Source organism: Watersipora subatra, chromosome 1 (genome assembly GCF_963576615.1).
Source record: "Watersipora subatra chromosome 1, tzWatSuba1.1, whole genome shotgun sequence".
Lineage (NCBI taxonomy): Eukaryota > Metazoa > Bryozoa > Gymnolaemata > Cheilostomatida > Watersiporidae > Watersipora > Watersipora subatra.
Window position 1 is genome coordinate 4382428 of NC_088708.1, and position 21543 is coordinate 4403970.

The 21543-nt window shown below is 35.9% G+C and overlaps 1 protein-coding gene across 1 annotated transcript in view; it reads right to left on the reverse strand.

Moving 5' to 3' along the window:
- LOC137409044 (E3 ubiquitin-protein ligase Su(dx)-like) overlaps positions 1–21543 on the reverse strand; it is a 30145-nt gene that overhangs the window by 7780 nt on the left and 822 nt on the right. Inside the window, exons 2-11 of the mRNA XM_068095536.1 lie at positions 17462–17530; positions 17112–17178; positions 15322–15469; positions 14950–15074; positions 14288–14848; positions 12227–12395; positions 7655–7922; positions 3211–3395; positions 2779–2932; positions 2475–2563 (exon numbers count right to left, since the gene is read on the reverse strand). Of these exons, the coding sequence (XP_067951637.1) occupies positions 2475–2563; positions 2779–2932; positions 3211–3395; positions 7655–7922; positions 12227–12395; positions 14288–14848; positions 14950–15074; positions 15322–15469; positions 17112–17151 (1739 nt within the window). The 5' untranslated portion in view covers positions 17152–17178; positions 17462–17530. The remainder of the gene's footprint in view (positions 1–2474; positions 2564–2778; positions 2933–3210; positions 3396–7654; positions 7923–12226; positions 12396–14287; positions 14849–14949; positions 15075–15321; positions 15470–17111; positions 17179–17461; positions 17531–21543) is intronic.

Below are 21543 nucleotides of genomic sequence, written 5' to 3' on the forward strand. Positions count from 1 at the left end.
GCATAGATTGAAATATTCCTAAGCCACATATGTACTTATGTGACATGTATAAGTACGCATATGCACTTGAATGACATGTATACATACTGCTACGTAGACATATATACACATATAGCATTCAACAGAAAAAATGGATTCAGCAAGCTTAGCTTGAAATGCAACAATAACATGTTCACCACGTGTTTTGTTCTTTAGCTCAGTCAAATTAACAGTTTGTGATACAGCAAAGACTTTCACAAGCACTATTTATGTGAGATGCGACAGGAGAATTTCGCAATTGCAAACACAGAACAACTTTTGTCTTTTTCTGTGTGCTTAGTTCACATGAAGACAAGACAGACTAAAACTAGAACAAACAAAATAGTCGTCGCCCTGTGTGTTGATTAAGCTATAGAGTCATCCATACTTATCACTTCCATGTTTTAAGTCATACAGACATACATACGGACATACATACGGACATACATACGGACATACATGTACATACATTTATGTACATACATTTATGTACATACATTTATGTACATACATACATGTACATACAGACATACATTCAGACATACATACACACAGACAAGCCTGCTCCTGCCCAAGTCAATAAATAACACATTCACCATTGCTTCGAACAATGATGAGAATTAATCAGAATTTATGTACATAGACTAGAAATTGCAGAGAAATGACTCGCATTCCCGTAAACAATCGATCAATTGCATACATCTAGCTTCATCCAATAGGGAGGGAATGAAACCGTATAACTACCCAGCTAATAAACCCCTCCCTTGATGAATTTATGAAACTTAGCACTGTTTGATCATGATGGGACCTGACAGATACAGGGTTTTAGACCAAATAAATTTCAACACGAGGTTTTATTCAAGATTCGTGCTCATGTGAACTGGCAGTAAACTGAAACCCATTTTAAATTTGTATCATTTAGACTGCCACTCACTGATTTGTACATTTCATGAAATGACAACACGCATTATCAATTGCAAAAACAGTGATATAAGTAATGTATGACTACGTCATGAAATATTACAAAATCAAGCAATAGGTAAATTTTTTGTTTTACAAAAAGAAACTTTTTTGTAAAACAAAATTTCTTAGCAATACAAAGCTACCATGTAAGACAATACGAGGTCTGATCCAAAAGTTCCCGGAATTGAGTTGTATACTCGTGCATATTCACACGATGGAAAAACCCATTGCAGGGTTGGCTGGGAAACACCTCTGGAGTGTTGTCACAAAATTTCAGGTTGTTATGACAATGCGTTCTCATGTGAGCTAACGATATGTCAAGGTCTGTCCGGTGCTTCGGTATTTTTTTTAACAAATTTATCGTCATGCCTAATCAATCGGAACAGCGTATTTGCATTAAATTTTGTGCGAAATTAGGGAAAACAAGTACTCAGACAGTTGAAATGTTAACTACTGCTTTTGAAGATGCTGGTCTATAAAGAACACAAATTTTTGAGTGGTACAAACGTTTTTGTGAAGGTAGAGACAGCACTGAAGATGACGCGAGGTCTGGCAGACCAGCGTCGGCAAGAACCTGCTCGTAAATTGACAGTGTGAGGTCACTAGTCATGCCAGATCGACGTTTAACCATTAGAGATATTTTGAGAGACTGGACTTATTTTTGGAACTGTTCAAAAAGTTTTAACTGACAATTTAAACAATTTTTAACAGATTAAACGAGTCGCAGCAAAGTTCGTGCCAAGCTTGCTGACTGATGACCAAAACGAGCTCAGGATGCACGCTTGCAACGATTTTAAGGAAGCTTTCAAGAATGATCAAAACTTTATTTTAAAGGTCGTAATATCCTTGTTTTTCTTAATTTCACACAAAATTTAATGCAAATGCGCTGTTCCTGTTAATTAGACATGATGATAAAAAAAAAATTTTAAAATACCGAAGCACCGGACAGACCTTGACATATCGTTAGCTCACATGAGAACGCATTGTCATAGCAACCTGAAATTTTGTGACAACACTCCAGAGGTGTTTCCCAGCCAACCCTGCAATGGGTTTTTCCATCGTGTGAATATGCACGAGTATACAACTCAATTCCGGGAACTTTTGGATCAGACCTCGTACATAGCTACCACATGGGACAATTTGTTTGGTTTAAGAGTAAGTTATTCCTATTAAAAAGTGTGCTGTCTGTTGGTAATTGCCTTCACAAATGCATGGCATTTGCTGCTATGATGTTTCATTTCATGTTTGCTTTCTCATTCTTCTTTTAATGTGATTAAGATCAGCAAATTATGCTAATCTGTCAGGTCTCCTTTTCAACAAAGGTAACAGTGAGGGTTGGAGGACTGCTGAGAAAAAGTTATTAATACCCAAATTTTCACCATATTTATGTTCACCCTTTGCCAGATGGCAGTTTGAATGATTTGAGAGTGATAAGAGGAAGACTGCAAAGGATATATGAAGGCTATAAGGTCTTAGAAGGTTGGAAAACCCACCTGGCTACTCCTCCATAATCGAGGCCCTCTTCGCCTCTAAAAGTAATATATAACCTCCTTCGCAGGTCAAATGGGGGCATTCGCATAATCTGCAACAAACACATACATACAATTTTCAGGTGCCTGAATGGATTTATTAACACAAGCAAAACTTATCATACAAGCCAAACTATGAGTGATGAAGCAGCGATGACCAAAAGTTAGTGGTGTTGATATCGACAAACAAGGGCTCACTAAGATAACTGTATATGATCACCGATGCTAGAGCAAACAAACTAGACTAAAAGCGATAGCACCAACTCACCTGTTGAAAAGAATCCTCAAACAACGTATTTCTTGAGCAATTGATTTTGATATGGCTGGGAAGCTGGTTCGACTGGCAGAGGTACCTGAACTGCCCAAGTTTCCACCTAAAACTTCTCTCATACTGCAAGGGTACTCCATAGGCTCCTTTCGGCCTGCACACAAAAAATATAGTCTGGTGGTTTTACCAAGAGTATTTGAAGGAACTGATAGTTTGAAAAACAGCTAAAGCCTACATTAATTAACGCATTGTTAATCATTTAGAATGCAGAACTAATGCGCGTAGAAGGTGAGATACAAATCATTTGAATTGTAAGTTACAAAATAAATAGAATGTTTGGCTTCAGTCATACCTGCTCTGACACCTAAATTATAAGTCTGTCTTGAAGTTTTCATACACTAAGTGCAGCAGTATGATCAGCGATTCACTTACCCTTTTTGGCCCCCTCGCGGATCTTGGAATGTGGTACATCGTCTGTTATGATCAACAAAGTATCGGACGCCTTCCCCTGTGTATCTCATCTCCCAGCCCTCCGGTAAAGGATCCTCTTGCATGAGACCTTGTGTTCTTGGATCCTCCCACTGAGTCGTCCTGTTCTTGTGGTTCACATAATAAACCTGCGTAAACAAGTTTAGGCTAGTGACGCAAAAGCTGGAATGGACACAGGCATCTGCACCTAGCAATATACCTATTCCTCCCTAGTCCGTGTCGACACTGTCGCTTGTTGGAGCAATCTTTACATATCTTTAATATTTTTATTATCAAATTACACATTAAGTGAAAGACGAGTGTAAACTTAGCAACCTACAAGCAATGGACGGTCAAAATAGAAATATGGAGCTAGTCTAACATTGACTATGTGATCTTCAAATCAACATAAGTTAAATCCATAGATATTTGTTTTTATATTGGAAATTGTTTTAAATTTTATATTTAATCACTACGACTAGCCTCTCCACATCACTGTTTTTTTTTCTACACAATAACTACAAGCTTCAATGTTTTTAAGAACTGATCCCAAGTTTTTTCTCCTGTTTCTTTACTATTTGCTAGTTGAATTTAAGAAAAACATTGCCTTCTTTCTAATCATTGCTACCATATATGTGATGATTTACAAAACTGCAGTTTCACGAAACTTCGAACATAAGTCGGTAATCATTTGGTGTGCCAAAGCAAATGTTTGCTTAACAACATGTAATTTAAATGTTGAGGTCATCATAAATCGAGGTTTGACTGTATAAAAATTTTAGCACTTCCTTGAATGCGCTCCGTCAAGTTTTACTGAGAAACCACAGGCGGGTATGTTAATTGAAATATCTTTGTTGTTTAGCATTCAGATTAAATTAGATGAGACCTATTAGCATCATAGCATCTCAGACTATGAATATGGAATCTTATCACAAATATGTTATATAATTATATAAGAACTAACATGTGCCTTGTTTGGATGCATCCCATTCTGATACACTAATCAAAGTAATATACGGCAAGCCTTCCCTATAGTGGTCAAATCGAGGTGGCGTTCAAATAGAGGCTGGCATTGTATTTTTCAAATGGCTCATCAGAATTTTGGGAAGATAAATTTAACCCTTTATGGTCGAAGCTAATGTTGCCTATATGTTGCAATCTCCTTTCGACATTCAACTCTTTTGTATGCAATAAATCTGCTAACTTACCTCCAGCTTGTCAAAGATCTCTAAATAAATATGCATTAAGAAGCCGAGAAATATCTCTACCAGTTGATATCTATTGCTGTTAACCTGCGATGATATTATAGCCTGTGCCCTGCTTTGCAATTTGATGGAGCGTTCAATTATTTTTTTTATTCTAAATTTGAAAGCATATTTTTATTTTATATCTATATTTAGCAAGGTTGCATAAAAGCTAATTGCACTTATTGATGTTTGCTAGAGTTGGCAGCAAAAACTAGCTTTTTATGTGCAATAGAAGATTTATGAACGTCAATCCATTGTAAGCTGAGTTAAGATAACCACAAAAACGCTATCAAATAATATGCTATAAATCTGCAAATTTATAAGATATAATAATAATAATAATCTATCAAATGATACAAATTTATATTCAAAAAGATGTGACATAAACGAACCATATTTATACTTGACCAATACAAGCAAAAAAAAAAATTAACATTTTTGAAACAAAATATTTGCATCATTTGCTCGGCCTGTTTGTTACGTTCTGATTGTTGCTTTTAATGGAACAATTTCATCTTCTTCTGGCTGTTTAATACCTTCCACATGTCTTCTGATCTCAACTCTTTTTCTGCACAGCTGAACTAGTCGATACTAGCGTCTAAACAATTTTTTTAGCAAAGAAAAACTATTACGCATTGCATTTCACACAAATAATGATAGATTTTAGCCCCATAAGCGCAACTTTTAGCCTAACACTAGTCGTTCATATACCATCGTAAATGTAAACCGTTTTTCACAAACATCGAAGTATTAAGACTGCATTAAAACAATAACTACTATCAGCTTGATACAGTTATTAATTATTTTTATAGTGTTGCATTCAAAGCTTTAACGAAAAAAAAGTGTTGGAATTAGAAAACGGACTTTGATACAAACAGAAACCATGAAAGAATTAATTGTTATTGATGTAACCAAGTCATTATTGGGACGATTTTGTGGACACTTATCTACTGATCACTTACTATTATGGGTTCATAAAGATCAAAGAATGTCAAAGTGGCAATCAAATGGAGGTGGGGTTCAATTAAAATGTAGTACTATATTTTTCAACCTTTCTCCTATAGTGGGGGTCAAATAGAGGTGAGGTTCAATAAGTGATTTTACGGTAACTCCATATATTGTAAATGCTACCACTGATATGAAAACAAAAGAAATTTTTGATCCCTTTAAACATATACTGTTGGTTGATAGACATATCTATTTAGAAACGAAATTTATATTATTCACCTCCAACCCAATGTAATAAAAGAAAATTAACAACTGGGAGGTTTGGCCCCATCAATTCTCCAATTTATTGAGCCAGATATTTATTTTTCAGATGAGTTGATATTGTTAAAGGTTTACTTGCAACAAAATTCACATTACAGCTATTTGGTATCAAAAAGTTCACCATGTTTTACTCTGCTGTGTTGTAGGTACAAAATATGTGGAAATGTGATTACAAGCTCTTAAAAGCTAAAAAACGAACAGTTAATCGCAGCCATCACAAAAACGCCGCAGTTTGGAATCTCTTTATTGCAATGAGGTACTCAAACATAGTGGTTATTGTTTTGACACGTGCTGTTATCACTTGAAATAAAAGGTTAATAAAAGACTCAATATAAAACGCCTCGTAGCACTAGTTTATGACAAACACTTCGGGTTCTACCGAAAAGCCCGTATTAAATATAGATGCTCGCTACTTTACAGTTTCGTTTCAGTTTGGTCTAATCATTTAGTCGTAATCTGATCATGTGACCCGTACTTCCTGATAAATGGCACGAACAGTTTCTGCAGCATTTTTGGGCTATCACAGGTGACCAACAGGCTCCTCGTTTTTATCGAAGAATGATATGCACTCATTCAAGCTAAGGGTAAAAAATTAAACGAATTTTTATGGTAAGTTTTGAAATAGCATTGCTCTAAGTGACAGCATTACAATGATGATGAAACAGACGCGTAAGGACAATAGACATGGTTTATTGAATGCGTGAAGTATATTTGTGAAAATATTTCGACGAATAAGGTTGCATGAATGTGTAAACGGAAGCAATTGTGTTCAACTACGTCACATTTGAGCCGTTTTAAGAGGAATTCCAACCTATGGCGTTTTGGTGATGGCTGCGATTAACTGATCGTTTTTTAGCTTTTAAGAGCTTGTAATCCCATTTCCACATATTTTGCACCTCAACACAGCAGAGTAAAACATGGTAAATATTTTGATACCAAATAACTGCAATGTGAATTTTGTTGCAAGTCAACCTTTAAGGAAGATTATTGACTACCTATTATGCTGAATCTAGAAGTTCCTGGCAGCAGTGCTATCTAGCATTGCGTAACAAATGTCTCCGCCCGTTATATCACTTCTGTTCTTTATACTTACATTCACTGCGTTTCCATGACCCGCATAATTCGCAAATTAGAGCCAATCCGCAAGTTATCCGCGTCATGGAAACGGCATAAATCCGCAAGCTATCCGCATAAATTCGCAAGCTAAGCGAGTTTTGCGATCCGCAAAACTTTATCGAATCCATCGTGTTTGCGAATCATGGAAACGGTACTTGCAATTGGTGCGCATTAGATTATTGTTGGCTATTACATTAAAAACATTTTCACGCTTCAGTCGTTTTTATTTCGATTTCAGCAGTCTCAATGCGCCAACGTTACGAACGATCGCTACTAAGCTAAGCGTGACAAGACTGCTTAGCTATTTATAGAGTCATTAATTAGGCTAATACTTGACCTATGGGGTCAAGTACTGGCGTTAAATCCGCATCGCCAAGTGTTCATTGAAACGCTCAATTGCTAAGTAACTCAACTTGCGGATCGTTCGAATTATGTGAAACATGCGGATTATGCGAGTCATGGAAACATAGTGATTATTGCGGTGTCTGATAATACTAATTCATTATTCGCAGGTTGAATGTGAATGTTACTAGCAATGGTTAACTGACCACTGCTTGCCAATACCAAAAATGTCCACGCTGCATTATTGAAATACTGATCCGAAGGCAAGGATACAGCGCTATCAGGAGTGAGATAATAACACTGATGTAGTAGCACTTGTATCAAATCAAAGCTATCCCAGAGACATATTCCCACAATGTATCATTCAATATAACCTGACATGATTAAAAAATAACTTTACCCATGAGGGCCTTCAAGTAAGGGAGAACACATACCCTTCCTGTTTTATCCACACGCTTTTCCCAGCCGTCGGGCAATGGACCAATCACGTCATTTTCTGATGAGCTACTCTCCAGCATTTGTTGCTGCTGCTGGGGGTAAAGAAAGCGCTGGTTGAAATCTGTTTGACTGCGAGCGTGACTGCTCTGCTGCCAATGGGAATGCGCTGCTAGCAATGAGGTATCTGGACGCAACCATGTAGTCGTACGAGTGTTATGATCAACATAGTAAACTCGTCCACGATCATCCACTCTCCTTTCCCAACTACAAGAATTGAGTGAATGAGCTGGATAATTCAGTGGCTATATAACAGCAACAGCACGAAATGTTGAGGTAATTACTAGCCCTATCAAGTATAAACTAAGATCACGAGGCCTTGCGACCAACTTGTAACAATGACAACAAGGCAGTCCTCTTGAACAGTCATAAAATAGTGACACTTGTCGTATCAGTAGTCAGTAACGTCATGTCAAGGAGCTGAGTGACAATACAACTATCATCGTATTACATGGTAAAAACAGGAAGACAATGGGCAAGATTATAGCTTCCAGTATCCCACAATGTTATCAAGTATTTATGCATGTTTTCGTTCAGCTAATCTTGCAAGACTGTTGCTAATAATGTAATTTATTTGCCATATTTAGACAACCTGTAGTGTATTTCCTGTGACTACACACCAACACTAATAAATACTACTAAATGTTGCATTGTATACACAAATTGATTGACCAATAAAAAATTTTTCAAGTTATGTAAAGGATATGATGCCCTTGTTAGATTATCCGAGATCATTAATGGAGTAGGCCTATTGTCAGCATTGTTATTATCTACTCTGGATTATCAACAGTTTGCGCAGCTTCATGCCTTACTATATTTTTACTCAAGATGAAACAGCCAGGTACAAAATATTTTCCATTCGCAATATGGATTAAACTATAAAAAGCTGAGTTTTATCAAATTAATTTATCTAAAGAATATTCATGGTTTCATAAACAGCTCCATTTCACACTCTTTACCTCCATGTATATGTTATGAGTGAGAATATCTTTGTCCATATATAAACAGTTATTTGTGTGAAGCAGCATTGCCATCAACACATAAAAGCAAACCTTAATCTTTTGAACCCTAATGGCCATTATTCCGGATGTGCCATTGTTCCGAAATGACTCATAACATAATTCATTCCAAGAAATCTGGATGCAAAAGTTGCAGGCAGCATTAGAAGTGTGTCAGAAACCCTGGCGCCGGAATACCAGCATTCGCATGGCTCTGTTTACAAAAGCTGTTCTAAGTAACAGTGCAAACTAATCAAATTAATTCTTGCACAGGATGTAGACCAGAAATGTCACTTCCATTTGTAACAGTTTTCAAATATCTTCAACTACTTCTTTCGTTATAATAACAAATTTTATTGGAAGGATATCGCGAAAAAAATCGATAAGACTCTATCATGGGTAGGTCATGGATGATTGTGATGCAAATGAAGAATTTTATGATAATAACTATAATTTTTCAGTTTATTTTGAGTCATGAAATGATGATGCGTGTGCTCGATGGATAAGATACTACTGTAAATATTTTTATTAGTTTTTAAAATCGTACAAATTTTTAGTTTTAACCCTATTAATGGTGAAATACTGTTTTTTTTTCTGTTTGATGATATTTTCTGTGGGTTGTCCGACTGTTTTGCTTGTGTTTTACCGAATATCATGGTATTATGAGCACATTTAGTTTTATTTAATAAAACTTTAAAAACTTGCCAAGGACAAATTGCCCAGGTTTACTGACACGCATTGACATGAACGGCCAGGGTTCAAAAGGTTAAATGAAACTATTGTGTATTGAAATTTAGTAAAATGTGATTGGCTGCAATAGTTTATTCTAAGAAACATTCCATTCCATCAGAGATGCATAAGTTTTACCTCAACCGAAGTAGATCAACATGTTTGTGTCAGTATGATGCATTGGCAACCCATTGCATGTGTAGCCAGGCCTTTTCTCATCAAACTGTCACTATGTTTATTGTAACAATTCTGTTGTGAATGTGTCATAACAACTGTTGTGTGGACAACTGATTGTATAATTAAATTCTTCTTTTTGGTCAAAAAATAGCAGATTTTATTAGGAAACGACTCATAACATAATTCATTCAAAGAAATCTGGATGCAAAAGTTGCAGGCAGCATTAGAATGCTCACAGCTTCATTAGTCAATGAGCCAATATTTGTTATATGGGTTAAACATAGAAACAAACAAAATGCAAAACGGTTGGCAAAACCTTTAAGTCAAGTTTCCTCAAAATGCAATTTTGAGTGAAATATGATTGGTTCTCGATTATTTTGTAAAGGTGTCACTATGGAGCTAGATTGCAAGTACATACATCAGTTGAATCAGTGGAAAACATTGCTGTTAATAGGCATAGCATAACAACTCAAATATGTGATCACCTGGTTATGGTTGATTTGGTTGAAACATGTCACAAATGCCATTTTAAATTCACTGATTGACATTTAGGAATTTTTATGGAGATACACACAAGTTAAAAATAGTATAATACGAAAGATTGTACTATGATTGTACGCGAATGGCGCTGAAAGCTAGCGATGCTCAACAGCACACCTTTTGCCATCCAATTTTATTTGGAGTAGCTCGAAATCAAACCCAATAACAAGATTCATACTGGTCCAGTCATCAACCAAGAGTCATGCATCACTATGTCATCATATCCTACATCCTTATTACTATTCCTGTTTTGTGCCACTTGAAATCTAGTATTTGCAACTGCCCTCTAACTAGCCACACTATTATCGATTTCTATAGTAAAGCCTATCAGATCAACATCATGACAATTATCAGTATCGTAACCTATTACATCGTCAGATATTAAGAAGACAGCCCTATATGCTTACAGCTTTCCATGGACAAAAACTAACTTCCAGTACCTACCGACAGCAACATTTGACCCTTTACTACGATCAGTTGAAAGTGTCTAGTACTGCTCATGATTGAGCCGAGTCAGTTCGGAGACTTCAATAGTATTGGCATCATACAGTGAATACTTGCTTAGACATACCAATAAAACGCATCATCTGCATAGCTGTGGCAATGTTTACACGCTAGTCTACGCTGGCAGAGAGAAAACTGATGCATCCGAGATTGGCTGAAAGAGCTGATCCCCAATGAGCATATACCCGATTCCACTGGGATTTCCAATGTACCATAGACGGGTTTGCATGACTAAATCTCAAAAGAAATATCTGTTGTAGGAAGAGTTACCCGATAAGCATCAGTTTAGTCCTACGCATATCCATAAACTTGGAGTTGTCTTGCATATGCTGCCTTCAGCGATATACGGCTGATATAGTAATTACTTTATCGAAGATTCATTTTTAGTATACACTGAACAGGTTTGTTATTATAGAACAAGCTTCTATTATCGTAGCCTAAAAACAATAAACATCATAAGGATCCTAGGCTAAGGCTTTTGCTGATGCATTGCCATGCATGAACTTGGCACGATTGTTGTGCACCATAATTAGGATTGAAGAAAAATTGACATTTTTGAAAAACTCGGATTCTTTGTATTTGAATCAATGTTTCCAATAATATTAATTATCCACTGCATAATATATTTTTGAATAAAATGAACACTTTTGCTCTTAAAAATTGTCTGTGTATTGCATTAAACACGAGAATGCTAGTAAACCCACCTTTTCTAACTGAAGCCCAGACTTCAATAGTGTTTGATTCGGGTGAATTTAATAGTGTTCAACAGCATGAACAAACAAAACAGTCAAACAGTCACTTCTAATTACATGTGGTTATTACTTCAAAAGTACAAACAAGCCTTACTGGTTAAGTAAAGATCTGTTTGATATCATGTCATTCGTTTAGTCATGAGGAACAACAAATCTACAGAGTAAGAGTTGCTAGCTAACATTTTATCCTGCTTTGATGTTTACCAATATCACAAGGTCCTTCTCTATGTGCAGTCACTTAGCAGTCACGACTCCTTGACATTCGCTAATTTATGACCGATGAGTGTTTACAGATTTTATTAAATGCATCACAACAAGACTTTTTTCAGAAACACTGAATTGCAAATTTATGAACAAAATGTTGGTAATAAAATCATGATTTAAATTCATTATTTATGTCATTTTATTTTTCTGAATCAACCTTTACTGTCATGTACCGCAATCAAGGCAGAAACTATCAGATTTCGCCTAAAATGACAAGAGGTATGCGATAGGAATTTGAAAACCTCTCATATACCCAATTGCATACACTCTAGGTTTAGGAAATCTGAAAGTACCCTTACTCTTATGTAGTAAAGCATGCTAATTTTTCTCAATTCCATCGTTCATATTATTTTTTAAATTCACCCTTTTTGTAAGATTTAATACAATTGAATTAATCTTTGAGTGCCAACAGCACAAGCAGTATCATTTATCCTGTAAAAATGACAAAAGGTTCGCCGACTCCACTGTCCAAGCCTTAACATCAGATAAACGACCTCACAATTAAAAGTGTGAGCTAACACAGACTGATACAATTTATAGAACCAACCCAGAGGGAAGGGCCTGCGGACGCTCCCAAGTTGTAGTCCTGGTTGTATGGTCTACATAATAGGACCTTCCATTCCTATCCTTTCTTTCCTCCCATCCAGTGGGTAGCGGACCAGTTGAGACAGCGGCTGGTCCAGGATTGCCTGGTGGAGCAGCACTACTTGCCTCAGCTGTAATTAGAAAATAATATTTTTTTAGACATACATTCAAATCCAAGGGTAACTCGTATTTAAATATATAGATTTTGTTTGCATTGTATAATTTCTTATAGAAAGCTATGATTTCTCAAACAACTGAACGTGGACTGCCAAATAGTGCTCATAATGACGAAGGACAATAACTCCAGTTTTTTTCCAGATATGCACAGATAGGCATATATAAATTTGTGTGAATCTATGTGTAGCTTTTGCTGAACCAGTTCAAAATAGCGGCGCACTGCAAGCCTCGCGTTGTTTGTTCCATATGACCACGAGTCACCATTTCTTCCATGCTTTTATCATAAAAATTAACTTGATCAACTCAATATATGCACAAATAAGTACAGAAGTATGGTACTTATTACAAACGGAAATTGGTGGCACCATTCCTAAAATGTAGTTGATATCTAGGTCTAAGCGGTTAAAAAGAACGGTATCTGAAGATAAGAGTTGATTTTTCAAACACGAGAATATTGATGGGAATGTAGACAGAATGTGAAGCGTGAATGCCGGCTTTTTCTATAATAAACAACAGATACACTTTGAACTCTTTCAGGTAAATTCACTGTTTGCTTCATCAACTTTCTTGCTGTGTTAAATTCACTTAAATTTCTCTCCTAGCTCGTCAAGGCAGAATTATGTAAACAGTTGGCTACTAAAAACTCCTTTAAATTCTGGCTACTATTTGAGTAGACAATGCTGTCAAGTTTTTATAGCGTACACGTTCTTAGACAAGGGCGGTATGAAAACCATCTGTTAACACCTTGTTACGAGCAGTTTTTAACAAAATCACCAAATTTTCCACCATTTAAAACATTCATCATATTGTAATTTTGTAAAAATTGCATGCATGTTTTGTGACCAACTTAAAGTGATCCCAGTTTTAAAAAAACTTGGCTCATGACAGATGAGTGATCCAACATGACAATACACATATTTAGACTAGAGTACAGTCAAAACTCTGTTTACAATCCCCTCAACTTATGAATTTCTCCAATACACGTATATCACATGGAGTTTGAGAAAATATTCGGCTCTACAAGTAATTTCAAATATGATCGATTCAAACTTTCTCACAATGTTTCAGCTTCTAAGTAAAAATTGATAAGTTGGTAAAAAATAAAGATAAAACGAAAATAAATCTACAAGTAATGAACATTATGTAAGGTTTAGTTTACTTAGTCAAGGATACATGTATCAAGTACCGCTGAGCACCTGTCCTACTGAAACCAAACACTGCCAAGCCTACTGACAACACCTCTGTTACCTAGTCTCTAAGGTAACAAGAAAAACCTTTTTGTTATTGATTACTACTTTAGTAATTTACATTCAAGATTTTACAGTTCTATATAATCCAATATGTAATTACCTGCAATAGCTTTTAGAGTTAGCGTAGGTCTTTAGGCTATGAAACAAACTAAATGGATTATGGCATATTTCTAAGAAAATATTTGTTTCAACATACAAAGGTTTCACCATACAAAGTCAACCAAAGTACTTTGACCTTGTGGACTAATGCATCACAGTTGAAACCAAGCAGAGCAGCTTCAACAATAACCAAGACTGGTTAACTATTGAGAGAAAGAATGACACACAATGACGTAGCATTATAACCGTGTGCAGTCATTAGCCTTACTAATACAGCCTTGGTAATACAGCGCAGCTGATCAACAGGAGACTCGTGGCTCATCATAGACAAGCACAGATTGCGTTATGTTAATCATCACTGCCAACTTCCCTGTTTCACCATATCTTGTGTCAGTCAGTGGGGCTTTCGCAGGACACTGAAGAAACTACTGATACTTGACTGTAACACTATTAACAAGACAGAATTATCATAACAGAAAATGCCAAATAGTCCATACCCTCTGTGCTGCCAGCTGTCGTCTGTGTGGCTGGCGTAGTTGTGGTTGTTGTAGAGGCGGTAGTGGTAGTCTGGTTGCTTAACCTTGGTAAGCGAGGCACTGGTGGTGCCTGTGATCTCGGGGGATTGGGGAGACGAGGTGCATTTGGACGCAACACAGAGGTGGAAGTCTTAGGAACAGGAGGTCGATCAGGCTTGGTTGAAGACCGTCTGTTGGATGTAGAGTCACCAGGAGAAGCGCGTGAGTTAGCCGTGGATGTAGAAGTAATGCTGGTAGTGCTGGTCGGAGACCTGAGCACATCTATGTTAGATATTACTGGTGGAGTGCCAGAACTGCTAACTGTAGGTGAGCTGCGTCCATTCGCTATCTCAAGAGCAGGAGCGGAGGGCGTAGAACCTTCTCCTGCCCCTTGAATGCCTCCGGCGGGTGAGCCATTGGTCACGGGAGGGAGAGAGTCTAATTTAATATCCATTCCATTTAGGACTATGTTTAAAACACCAGCATCATGTGAAGATCCTTTAAATTCACCTTTGACTTCTAGTTGTAACTTATACGATTTGACTAAAACAGATCAAAGAACAGCATTTCAGATAACTTTCATAGTGGAGTCGTTTTACAAATGTATCTACACACCTGATAAAGGAAAGTTGGCGAATACTCACATTTTCCCCCACTCTTTCTAAGCTGCTCACAGACATCAACTTCACATTCACCCAGCACCGTGTCTGTCCGCAACGTATTCTTGTTGAGCACTTTGAAGCAGAGTTTTGCTGTCGGCGTGACGAGCCTGAAGGTCCAACAATAGCTGGTTACTGACATAGTCAACATTAAGTCTACTCATGCTCGCATACTTCAAGAGACACGAGGAAAGAAAAGCCATAGATTCTATTACATGTTGACACTTTGAAGGATATTTATACTTGGTAATCATGAAAGGAAGGTGACTCTGAATCAGTACGACCCAGTATGAGGACATATTTAATCACTCATGCTTGCAAACCAGCCTGGTAAAGTCTACACAGTTATCTACTTACACAGTGAATATTTCATCCCATTTTGGAGAGCTGTTCTTTTTTATGACCTCCGTGCGTCTGGCAGACTGGCCGTCAATGCTAAGTTCGATGTATGGGTCCGGTTTGGAGCTGTACAGAGCTGGTGTGTTTGTTATCTCCGCGTGTGAGACTATATAACATGTAAAGGCTGGTGTCTATAGAAAGACTTTGCATTGAAAAAAATAAGTTTTAATGATGCTCGACAGTGGCTATGTAGTTTGTCAATGCATGAAAATAAGAGAATAAACAAAACACAATAGATTCGAAGCTGCTTGTATTTATACATATTGATCAGCCAATGCAGTCATGGCACGTGTTAGCCTTTAAACTCCAGCAATTTTTAAGCTAGCACATTTAATATGTGGTGACACATAGCTTAATAAGTACCAGCAAAATAACTATGGACTTAACAACCGTTTTGTCTTTGCAACTTAGCAGTACAGACCGGTGAATGCATTCATGTGTCTTAACTTGTCGGAACGTGCAACCAAAAAGTTTCCATCCATCCAAACACCCAAAATGAGAAATGGTCCAAAACAAATGATTAATCTCAACAGTGATTTCCTGGCAATCTATTAGACCTATGTACTTGTATCAATAAGGGATGAAAAAGGACGGTCCTTAGATATTCAAGATCCCAAACCATGACTTTAATTTAATTACATGGTTATTTTTTAACAATACACAAGGAATGCCACTGATCTCTTGAGTAGTGCAAGTTGCTAAAAAATGGTAAAACAGTACATTATCTAAACTATATAAAAATATAACCAAAACTTCAACTTTCATGTCATTTGTTATTGAAAGCTGATGATGTCAAAGAGCTGTACGTCAGCTTTCGATGTTGCAATACAACCATGTCCTATTTGTCTTCCTAGCGCTTCTTTAATAATCATATTAAGTTGAAAGCATTTTTTGCTCATCGTATCAATTTATCTTTAATTGGGACTACACTGCATAAAAAAAAACAAGCATAATACAAAAGAAATACTTTAACGTCTAAGTATTATACAGCCTGACCTCAGTTTTTCACCACAATTGTTTAAAGTAATCTGTTCGAGAAGCGATTTGTAATTCCAAAGCGATTTTCTTATTACAAAATATATATGTAAATAATTTTAATTCATCGCAAAACTAGAAAGCAACTTTTAAAGCATTTTTTGCATTATTGTACACCCTAAACTGCATATAAGGAAGCAGGTAAAATATGAAGCCCACAGAATTTCTTGTAAACTCTCTTTTAATAGAGTAGATTAGGCTGGGTAAAGTATTGCTGTATCTGTAGCAACTTATACCCTCGTCTCCTCAGATTTATGTTTAAGATAAAATAAGAAGAGAAACAGTTTGTGTTTTTGAATAATGAAAAATAATAGAATAATATCTAATATACACAGAAAATACAAAACACAGTATTATATAAAATATAGTGAACACATCTGCATAAAACATTTGAATACTAAAGTTAATGAGATAGCATTAGTCAATAGGTTTTTTGGCTTCTCTCATCCAAATTTTTATGCAATAGCCAAAACAAAATATCTCAAATTTAGTATTTTAACTATCATCTGTTCTCACGGAAAACCTGAGGCAGGACTGTACTTGTTTTTCTTGACTTGAGCATATGCACATGGTTTGACAAATCCAAATCTCTCAGTTTGGTACTTGCATCAAAATTTCAATCTACAGGTATCTCCATAGAACATGCCAACAGTAGAATCATTTAGCTAAAGGGACAGAGGGGCCATCAAATAAAGACAGTCAAACCAACATACTTGTTACATTAAGCTGTGAATAAGTACTGCTTGCATCCATAGTCCAGCCACGATCTGTCGCCTCTACCTGAGGATAGGTCAGTTCAATATAAATTATGCCATATAGAAACCATAAAAACTTGAGGATCAACAGTTCAGCAAACAATAGAGATTGATAGACTTTAAAGGTAGAAGTAGGGAAACAAAACCGAGGAATAGGACTAGCTAGTAGAAGGTTGTGCAAAGGTCAGTTTCTGATACTACTGCATGGAGTACAGTGCAATTGATGAATGTTTCTAACGGCGAATGACATTAATACATAAAAGGAAGGAATCAATGGTAACTCCAGATATAAAGTTGCTGCCACATACCAGAGCGCTTCTTGTCTTGAGATTTGTCACAACTGCTCAGCTCTTGCTCATCTTCTGCGCTTGCCAAATCTATGGATAACACGAAGAGAGCGATGAGAGTGCATTAAACCTAGTAGTTATCTAACGGTATGTTGCGCAACACCTATACATTATCTATAATGTGATGAAAGAACTGCCAAGGATATTAGTGATAAGCAAGCGTGACCATGTCACAAGACCAGCCTAGAGGGACTAGTTCGCCACTACCATGTTAACTTGTGTAATGTACAATAATTAACACTTGGCAGTATAATCTCTAATTAGTCACTGTGGCTAACAGTTTTAGGAAATTTCAAGTACATAATATAGCCCTTACCGTTGCGCTAATGTGTTAAAGCTTTTACAACATTCAAAAGCTTTAGATTTTAGTTTCATATTGAGCCTAAACATGGCCGGTTTGCTATTGTACAAAGATAATGCCAAATTATTATATCGAGTGGTACTTCAACTAAGAACTTTTATTCTATTTTGTTTGCAAAAGTAAAAAGCATAGATATAACAACATAACCTATTATTTACTTATACCTACATGAAAAGTAAAACTTTCAAAATTATTACGATGTTATTTATAAGATTTATTATAATAAAATATTAAACAAAAAAACAAAAGTGAATTTAATTAATAATACTTCTGTATTTGACTGCTTACTGCAACCATAAAATTAAACCATAGAAGATTCACTTCTGCTAAGTTACAACAACACTTCTAACACACACAAACACATATCAATAATCTCTATTAATACATTGATGATCAGCATCGTAACAACCTCTACTAATGATAGTTACAAAAATAAACCATTTATTTTACCAGGATTGTGAAGCATTAGCTGTACAGCGCCATTGCAACGCAGTACGCAGTAATTCAACTTCATTTATCGCAACTTTTTAATTTGCAGTAGACATCTACTGTTACTTCAATTATGTTCTACTGCAAACTGACTATTGCATCTACTGTGCAATCTACTGTGCATTTACCTCCATTATGCATTACCTGAAACCCAGCAATTCAGGCATACTGCGAATGTGCGTTTTTGATAACTTAAAACTGCAAAACTACTGCAACACCGGATCAGTATGACCTTGCTATTGTGGATCAACAGACACAGCTGGCTTTCCAAGAGCGTCTGTACTGTATCGTACAAAATTGTCAGTAAGCTCATGAATGCATCAGAATAGGGAGTCAGCCATTATCACTATTTGAAGGAAATTGGGATTCTTGTATTGTATTCTTATTAACATTAGAGATTCAATATTCCATATACAACATTCTGATAGTAATAAATTTGTTTGTCCATTCGTACTCAAGTTTGAGGGGAATTCACATCATGCAATTGTGTGATGGTTGCATCAAAGTCAACTCCATATTTGACTCTGATGGATTTTTACGCAAATGCGCTTTGCATATGTGTACAGTGTGATGCAAAAGCTTCTACTGCTTCTAGCACTGCGAAATGCACACAAGCAACACTCTCACTGCATACAGCACTGCACACTGTGCAGTAGGTATTACTGTCACTGCACCAATAGTGCTTACTGCGCATTAGAAAAAAGTTGTACTGCACGTATACAGCACACTGTGTAGTAGTAAAAGTATGCAATAGAATTATACTGCATACTATATGGCTCCTACAATCTTACTACTGCATTGCTAATGCAACTGAAATGATATTTACATCTGAGCATCAGTGAGTACTTAAGAATGCGCAATTGAAAACCATTCATTGTACAGACAAGCACGAAGCATGTGAAGTTAATCTTACTTGCTTTCTTTTGCAATACTTGCTTCGTATGTCAAGACCGACCTATGTGGAAGAAAATATTATTATAAAAATATATGGTGTTTCATGTAATGTGTTCCTCCCCCAAAAACTTAAACATAAAGATTTTACTAACATACATCTACAAAAGATAAATTGTATGTAAGAGATTAACTGAAGCGATAACCAATAAAAAGGATTGCATTGTAACTCCAGATAAATTGAATAGTTTTGGCATTACAGGGGATGCATAGAAGCCCCAATACAGATACAGAACTAGTCCAATTTTGACTATGGACACCAACTTTAAATTAATGTAACTTATTTATATATTTTTGTTATCATATCTTATTATCTTTAAATTTATTTTTTAAACTCATTGCAGGCTTTTTTTTCACCCCATCACTTTTCCTTTCTTCCTCACAATAGTTAAGCTACTACACTCGCAGCTCAAGATTTTCTGAAGATTTGATATGTAGGTGTTCGCTCAATATTTTTCTATTGCTTGTTTTATGTCTGAGAAAGCATTGTCTTTTTTATTTGTCCACTAGTCCCTGGTACACGCCTTACTGAGATTTGCGATTTTAAAGCTAAAAACGAATAGTATGGATCACTGCTTAATATTATTTTAGCAATGTACACCAGAGTATGTGAAAGAGAACCGTGTAGATATGTATTGACTTACATGTTTCAAAAAACTTTGAACATCATATATTGGAAATTACTTCTAAATTGAGACAAATCTTTACTCAAACTTCGCATCTCATGTCGAAAGATTCGTATGCTAAAGTGATCGCAAGTTCAATTATAAATGTAATTGCTTTTGTGGTTAAGATAAAATTTACATTTGGATAATCCTTTATTTTGAGCCAGTACTGCTATCTTGTGTGCATCAAACAATACACAAAAAGCCTGTGCGTTGTATGAAAGCCCGAAAAATGTTATGGGCTTTTCTAAAGCTTGCCTTTGACTCTTAAATAGTGTGTACAACCATTTACTCGAACCACTTTTGGTCATAATCATTCTTTGCATCAATGTGCACAATATACCCAGGTGCTCATTCAGCCACAAGTCCAAGTTAACACTAGTGTGATATAAAAAATAGCTTTTAATTTTAAAACTTGGACTTTATATATAACGCATTGAAATTTGCTATAAACCTGTTACAGATTTTTAAAAACACCTCAAGAATTCATTTCAAAATAGTTTTGAACCATCGGAACAGTATTCTAATATCATTCAGTCTAAACCAAAGACAAGTGTTTGGAAAGTTTGACTAAAATGTAGACCTGTATTAAAATATTAAAACATTCTTCTTGAAGCAGCCTCAAAAAAATATCAAACAGAACAACTATCTTCTCATGGCTGTTTAGAAGGTGGAAAAGGAAACTTACATTTCTTTATATATGTTTAAGTTTCAGCTATAACTGCTTGCATGCGACTGGCTCTCTAGGATGGTTAAAATCAAACTAATGCATGAGCCAATCGTTGAAGTTGAAAACTGCATAGGGACAATGTAATTTACAGAGCTTTAACCTTAATCTTCATGTAATACAAAACTACAGCGTAGAAAGCTATATATCTTTCATAGAGAATTCTCTATGAAGCAAATTTCTAAATTCTACAAGAGGTTCTACTTAGATTGGTTCGATGTGGAAAAGACAAGGCTTATCTACTAGTTCATTTAATACCTCCAGGCTCACCAATTTTTTGCTCACATTTCACTTATCCATTTTTATTTATGGTTAAAATAAACAACTTCTGAAGAATCTTAAGTCATCTTGCTTTTTGAACAAGTAAACAAGCTCCATACAGACATGTTTATTGTTTAGCTTGTAATAATGATCTACTTACAACTTTCACAACACATAATCTTGAACACAATTCAGAAACTCACTAAGCTTCCATAATCATGATTACACCAACTCGATCTGGAAAATCATCAACTTTTAGCCATTTGATAGATCTATTTTTGTATTTCATTAATCAATATTACTTATTAACTTGTAACACCAGAGCATTTTTTAATCAAATGTAGAGAAATGTTCAAACTTATTTTTCAATACGAATGTTCTGGGCATTATTGAGAACGGTTTTTCATAAGCTGATAAAAGCTAGTGGACTTGTTGCTATATCACAGAGGTAGCTATCAAAACATATAAAATGATCAAGTTAAAAAAACAAAACCTTTATGATGATGAGAGAGTACAGGCTTTTACCACTGGCGATGAGATAGATGACCTCACATGGCAAGTTATCTCTTTGACCATCTTATACAAGCTG